Source organism: Coregonus clupeaformis, unplaced genomic scaffold, assembly GCF_020615455.1.
Source record: "Coregonus clupeaformis isolate EN_2021a unplaced genomic scaffold, ASM2061545v1 scaf3152, whole genome shotgun sequence".
In the NCBI taxonomy this organism is placed as follows: Eukaryota; Metazoa; Chordata; class Actinopteri; order Salmoniformes; family Salmonidae; genus Coregonus; species Coregonus clupeaformis.
In genome coordinates this window covers 1-7230 of record NW_025536606.1, presented here as the reverse complement: position 1 = coordinate 7230, position 7230 = coordinate 1, and the positions used below count along the sequence as shown (strand labels likewise).

Below are 7230 nucleotides of genomic sequence, written 5' to 3'. Positions count from 1 at the left end.
CCCTCCTCCCCATCCTCTCCCTCCTCCCTCCTCCTCTCCCTCCTCTCCCTCCTCCCTCCTCCCCCTCCTCCTCCTCCTCTCCCTCCTCCCCATCCTCTCCCTCCTCCTCTCCCTCCTCTCCCTCCTCCCCCCTCTCCATCCTCTCCCTCCTCCTCTCCCTCCTCCCCCCTCTCCCTCCTCTCCCTCCTCTCCCTCCTCTCCCGCCTCCCCCTCCTCCCTCCTCTCCATCCTCTCCCTCCCCCTCCTCCCTCCTCTCCCTGGGTCCATGACATTGGGTACCCAGCCTACTCATTGACACCCACAGATAACAATTCTAAAGAGTTACACAAATATTAGCATCGTAGCTTTAGCTCTTATCGCAGGACTCTAACTGTGGGAAAACACCTCACAATTCAGTCTATTGTGCCTGTCGAACGTTCATGTTGCAATGTGAGTGGCTGTGTCCGGTCAGGCGGAGTTAACGTGTGTGCGCGCGTGAGATTGAGAAAGAGAGCGTGCATTCGCGCGCGGTGGCGGGTCTCGTTATGTAACGAGGAAGTGAGTTAGCTTGTTATTGTGTTTTTTATTTTAACCGTCCTTTAGACCAAAGAAAAATTATCCAGATGAACACTTTTCCACATGGCATCTGTCTCCAGGCAATAAAGAAATGACCTCATAACTCTCTAGTAATCAACGTTCTCTCATCTCTCTACCAGGGACGTAGTTGCAAAACGTTTCTTTAACGGAAGCAAACTGAACGAAATGTGGAGGGACCTACCTAAACGAATCCAATAGAAACTGTCATTTTGCTCCGTTTGCTTCCATTTAGTTCTTAAACATTAAACGGTTTCCGTAATGAATATGCCCTTGCTCTCTCTTGTCGATGAATCACCATCCCTCCCTGCTTCGCTTTCACCTCTCACACACTCTCCTCTCCTCCCCCTCCCCTCCCTCCTCCCCCCTCCCTCCTATCCCTCCTCCCCCCCTCCCCCTCTCCCTCCTCCCCCCTCCCCCTCTCCCTCCTCCCCCCTCCCTCCTCCCCTCCCCCTCCCCCTCTCATTCCTCCCCCCTCCCTCCTCCTCCTCCTCTCCCTCCTCTCCCTCCTCTCCCTCCTCTACCAACTTATTGTGTGTCGTAAACAACATTTGCCAGAGCAACAATAGTGGAATCGGTGGTTCGCATTCAAAATAAAAGTTGCCCATTGAAACTGATGCGAACGGATACAAATTGTGGAATCATGCTACAATTTGGACAAGATAATGCTAAACAAGGTTAGAATATAATTATAATAATTATAATAAATAATTATATAAATTCAACAAAAGACAATAATTAGTTAATTTGATGCCAAAATAAAAAATCTGTTGAAATTGCACTGTGGATGTATATATATAGTCTTCAGGATTGCAACATACCTTACTTATGGATCTTGGGTCCATGACATGGGGTACCCAGCCTACTCATTGACACCCACAGATAACAATTCTAAAGAGCTACACAAATATTAGCATCGTAGCTTTAGCTCTTATCGCAGGACTCCAACTGTGGGAAAACACCACACAATTCAGTCTATTGTGCCTGTCGAACGTTCATGTTGCAATGTACAGCCTTACCTGTGGAATTGGGAGGTGATTTCTCACAGTTAAAGTCCTGCAGGAAGAGCTACGACGCTAATATTAGTGTAAATTCTTCACGTTTCATGGACCCAAGATCCAGAGGTAACACTGTACAGTGCAATAGAAGTTTGCCCCAATGCAATTCTGAAGTCTAATACAGCCACAGTGTGACTTTAACTATTATTTTTGGGTGTCAAATTAACTACTTATTGTCTTTTGTTTAATTAATATAACAACATTCCAACCTTGTTCAGCTTTACCTAGTCCAAATATGGCATTATTCCACTATTTGTATCCGTTTGCATCAGATTCAATATGGGACTCTTATTCTGAAGGCGAACTGCAAATTCCATTGTGGCTCATCCTTATTGTGGCTAACTTCACACCGGTGCTTTTCCGACGGGATAAAACAATCACCCGCAAGGTGTACTGTCTCAAACAGAATACCGAGAAGAGCAACGGTCGGTAGTCGAACCACACTAGAACCGGAAAAAAAACCCAACTCAAAACCTGTCAGACCATTGGACAAGTGAACTCGAACCAAATCTGAGAGAAAACGGGACCTTTGTTTTTAGAAGCAGCAGGGAGCCGAACCGGAGGAAAGATGAGTTTTCTGCCCTACTTCTCTGCTGAGACCTGGACACTCCTGGCCCTCCTCATCACCCTCATAGTGGTGTAAGAACTTCAAATCAAATTGTATTACATCAAATCAAATGTTATGTGTTGTCACGACCTGGCTCTGGGGACTCTAATATGTTGAGCCAGGGTGTGTAAAGTATATGTGTTTTGTTCTAGGTTTCACATTCTAGTATTGTTTGTCTATGTTGGCCAGTGTGGTTCTCAATCAGAGGCAACGTGATTCAGCTGTTGCTTGTTGTCTCTGATTGAGAACCATACTTTAGCAGCCTGTTTCCCCACAGAGTTTGTGGGATCTTGTTTCTAGTCTGTTGTGTTAGACCGTGAACTGTCACGTTATCGTTTGTTGTTTTTTGATCGTGTCTCTAATAAAGAGTATGTTTTCTTGCAACGCTGCGCCTTGGTCCTCATCTCTGTTAGACGATCGTGACATGTGTCACATGCATGGTAGTTAACCGGTGTAGACTAACAGGGAAATGCTTACTTAGGGGTCATTTTCCAACAATGCAGAGTTAAAGATATGTTTTTATTTTTTGTAAATACTTCTCTAGAATATATTACTAGTTAATGTGTGTGTGTATGTGTATAGGTATGGATACTGGCCCTATGGTGTATTCACTAAGATGGGGATCCCTGGACCCAAACCCCTACCTTACTTTGGCACAATGATGGAGTATAAAAAGGTTTGTAATAATATAATAATAATATGCCATTTAGCAGACGCTTTTATCCAAAGCCACTTACAGTCATGCCTGCATACATTATTTTGTGTATGGGTGGTGCCGGGGATCGAACCCACTACCTTGGCGTTACAAGCGCCGTGCTCTACCAGCTGAGCTACAGAGGACCACGTTGTCCACATTCATAGTAAACATCTCTTACATGTTTTACACAATAGTGTTTTTTTCCCCCATGTAAAATAATACATTGAGAAGGACAACAATGACTAGCAGGTTGTTTGAACAATAGATAAATAAAAGGTAATATGAGACATGATAAGTCTAGAAGTTGTGTTGCTTGCCCCTGGGGGCCGTAAAACAGAACAGAACAAACCCTCCTCAACCCTGACCTGTTTCAGGTGTTCAACACTCCTCAACCCTGACCTGTTTCAGGTGTTCAACACTCCTCAACCCTGACCTGTTTCAGGTGTGTTCTCTGTTCAGGCATGAATCAGCTGTTTTTTCTCTCTCTCTCTCTCTCTCTGTACTCTCTCTCTCTCTGTACTCTCTCTCCATGTCTCTCTCTCGCTCTCTCTCTCTCTCTCTCTCTCTCTCTCTCTCTCTCTCTCTCTCTCTCTCTCTCTCTCTCTCTCTCTCTCTCTCTCTCTCTCTCTCTCTCTCTCTCTCTCTCTCTCTCTCTCTCTCTCTCTCTCTCTCTCTCTCTCCTCTCTCTCTCTCCCAGGGTTTCACTAACTTTGACACAGAGTGCTTTCAGAAGTACGGGAGAATCTGGGGGGTGAGTTCAGTTGGCTGTACTGTACTAGGTTGACTCACAACTGTACTATGCTCAATTCTTCACCTGCTCAAAGCTATCATGTGACCATGAATAATAATAGTAATATCAACAGTAACAACAAGAATAATGTTTTATATGTAGTTTTATATGAGGTGGTTTAAGCCAGGTGTGTGTGTGTTTCTCCTCTGTGAAGGATCTATGATGGGAGGCAGTCTGTTCTGTGTACCATGTACAGTGAGGGAAAAAAGTATTTGATCCCCTGCTGATTTTGTAAATTTGCCCACTGACAAAGAAATGATCAGTCTATAATTTTAATGGTAGGTTTATTTGAACATTGAGAGACAGAATAACAACAAAAAAATCCAGAAAAACACATGTCAAAAATGTTATAAATTGATTTGCATTATAACGAGGGAAATAAGTATTTGACCCCTCTGCAAAACATGACTTAGTACTTGGTGGAAAAACCCTTGTTGGCAATCAGAGGTCAGACGTTTCTTGTAGTTGGCTACCAGGATTGCACACATCTCAGGAGGGATTTTGTTCCACTCCTCTTTGCAGATCTTCTATAAGTCATTAAGGTTTTGAGACTGACATTTAGCGAACCTTCAGCTCCCTCCACAGATTGTCTATGGTATTAAGGTCTGGAGACTGGCTAGGCCACTCCAGGACCTTAATGTGCTTCTTCTTGAGCCACTCCTTTGTTGCCTTGGCCGTGTGTTTTGGGTCATTGTCATGCTGGAATACCCATCCACGACCCTTTTTCAATGCCCTGGCTGAGGGAAGGGAGGTTCTCACCCAAGATTTGACGATACATGGCCCCGTCCATCGTCCCTTTGATGCGGTGAAGTTGTCCTGTCCCCTTAGCAGAAAAACACCCCCAAAGCATAATGTTTCCACCTCCATGTTTGACGGTGGGGATGGTGTTCTTGGGGTCATAGGCAGTATTGCTCCTCCTCCAAACACGGCGAGTAGAGTTGATGCCAAAGAGCTCGATTTTGGTCTCATCTGACCACAACACTTTCACCCAGTTCTCCTCTGAATCATTCAGATGTTAATTGGCAAACTTCAGACGGGCCTGTATATGTGCTTTCTTGAGCAGGGGGACATTGAGGGCGCTGCAGGATTTCAGTCCTTCACGGCGTAGTGTGTTACCAATTGTTTTCTTGGTGACTATGGTCCCAGCTGCCTTGAGATCATTGACAAGATCCTCCCGCGTAGTTCTGGGCTGATTCCTCACCGTTCTCATGATCATTGCAACTCCACGAGGTGAGATCTTGCATGGAGCCCCAGGCCAAGGGAGATTGACAGTTCTTTTGTGTTTCTTCCATTTGCAAATAATCGCATCAACTGTTGTCACCTTCTCACCAAGCTGCTTGGCGATGGTCTTGTAGCCCATTCCAGCCTTGTGTAGGTCTACAATCTTGTCCCTGACATCCTTGGAGAGCTCTTTGGTCTTGGCCATGGTGGAGAGTTTGGAATCTGATTGATTGATTGCTTCTGTGGACAGGTGTCTTTTATACAGGTAACAAACTGAGATTAGGAGCACTCCTTTAAGAGTGTGCTCCTAATCTCAGCTCGTTACCTGTATAAAAGACACCTGAAACCAGAAATCTTTCTGATTGAGAGGGGGTCAAATACTTATTTCCCCTCATTAAAATGCAAATCAATTTATAACATTTTTTGACATGCGTTTTTCTGGATTTTGTTGTTTTATTCTGTCTCTCACTGTTCAAATAAACCTACCATTAAAATTATAGACTGATAATTTCTTTGTCAGTGAGCAAACGTACAAAATCAGCAGGGGATCAAATACTTTTTTCCCTCACTGTAGGTGTATATATAGTGGTTTAATCCAGGTGTCTGTGTGTTTCTCCTCTGTGAAGGATCTATGATGGGAGGCAGCCTGTTCTGTGTATCATGGACAAAAGCATGATCAAGACCATCCTGATTAAAGAGTGTTATAGCATCTTCACCAACCGCAGGGTGAGACACACACACACACACACACACACACACACACACACACACACACACACACACCCTAATAATAATAATCCTAACATCATTATTTATATTATTAATACATTATCTGTGGAATTCATGTAAATATGAAAGACTTCTGTCTGAACGGAGAGCTGTTTGATAATTATTACAACTGTCCTCCATGTTTTAGAACCTCCATCTGAACGGAGAGCTGTTTGATAATTATTACAACTGTCCTCCATGTTTTAGAACTTCCATCTGAACGGAGAGCTGTTTGATAATTATTACAACTGTCCTCCATGTTTTAGAACCTCCATCTGAACGGAGAGCTGTTTGATAATTATTACAACTGTCCTCCATGTTTTAGAACTTCCGTCTGAACGGAGAGCTGTTTGATAATTATTACAACTGTCCTCCATGTTTTAGAACTTCCATCTGAACGGCGAGCTGTTTGATCGTTGTCCGTTACGAGGACGGTACATGCAGACGGATCCGCAGTGTCCTCTCTCCTTCCTTTCCTCTGGACTGACTAAAAGAGGTAGAACCATCCCTCCATCTCCCTCATTCTTTTATCATCTGTCATTTCTACTCCTGTTTTATCCATTTATTATAAACTCATTATAGCTTGTTATAAACTCTTTATAAACCCATTTTGAACATGTTATAAAGTTTTTATCAATGTGTTATAAACTCCTCTCTCTCCTCTAGATGTTTGGTGTCATGAAGCAGCAGTCTGCTAACCTGCTTTCTCTCTCTCTCTCTCTCTCTCTCTCTCTCCCCCCCCCCCCCCCCCCTTTTCCCCCTTCTCTCTCTCCTCTCTCTCTCTCTCTCTCTCTCTCTCTCTCTCTCTCTCTCTCTCTCTCTCTCTCTCTCTCTCTCTCTCTCTCTCTCTCTCTCTCTCTCTCTCTCTCTCTCTCTCTCTCTCTCTCTCTCTCTCTCTCTCTCTCTCTCTCTCTCTCTCTCTCTCTCTCTCTCTCTCTCTCTCTCTCTCTCATTCTCTCTCTCTCTCTCTCTCTCTCTCTCTCTCTCTCTCTCTCTCTCTCTCTCTCTCTCTCTCTCTCTCTCTCTCTCTCTCTCTCTCTCTCTCTCTCTCTCTCTCTCTCTCTCTCTCTCTCTCTCTCTTCTCTCTCTCTCTCTCTCTCTCTCTCTCTCTCTCTCTCTCTCTCTCTCTCTCTCTCTCTCTCTCTCTCTCTCTCTCTCTCTCTCTCTCTCTCTCTCTCTCTCTCTCTCTCTCCTCTAGATGTTTGGTATCATGAAGCAGCACTCCTCTACCCTGCTGAATGGAATGAAGAAGCAGGCAGATAAAGACCAGGCCATCGAACTGAAGGAGTGAGTCCTGACCTCTGACCTCTGACTTTTCACCTTAGACCTCTGTGTCTTTGATTGTGATACACACACACAGTGCCTTCAGAAAATATTCACACCCCTTGATTTATTCCACATTTTGTGTTACAGCCTGAATTCAAAATGGATTTAAAAAAGAAATAATCTCCCCCATCTACACCCAATACCCCATAATGACAAAGTGAAAACATGTTTTTAGTGCCCTTCTTTGCGA

At 44.2% G+C, this 7230-nt stretch overlaps 1 protein-coding gene across 1 annotated transcript; it reads left to right on the top strand.

The window, feature by feature from the left end:
* Positions 1–1810: 1810 nt before the first annotated feature.
* On the top strand, positions 1811–6111 carry LOC123489670 (cytochrome P450 3A27-like). The gene is made up of 5 exons (XM_045220103.1): positions 1811–2270; positions 2821–2914; positions 3633–3686; positions 5574–5672; positions 6040–6111. The coding sequence occupies exons 1-5, from the start codon at positions 2200–2202 to the stop codon at positions 6109–6111; spliced, it is 390 nt and encodes a 129-aa protein (XP_045076038.1). The 5' UTR covers positions 1811–2199.
* The last annotated feature ends 1119 nt before the right edge of the window (positions 6112–7230 follow it).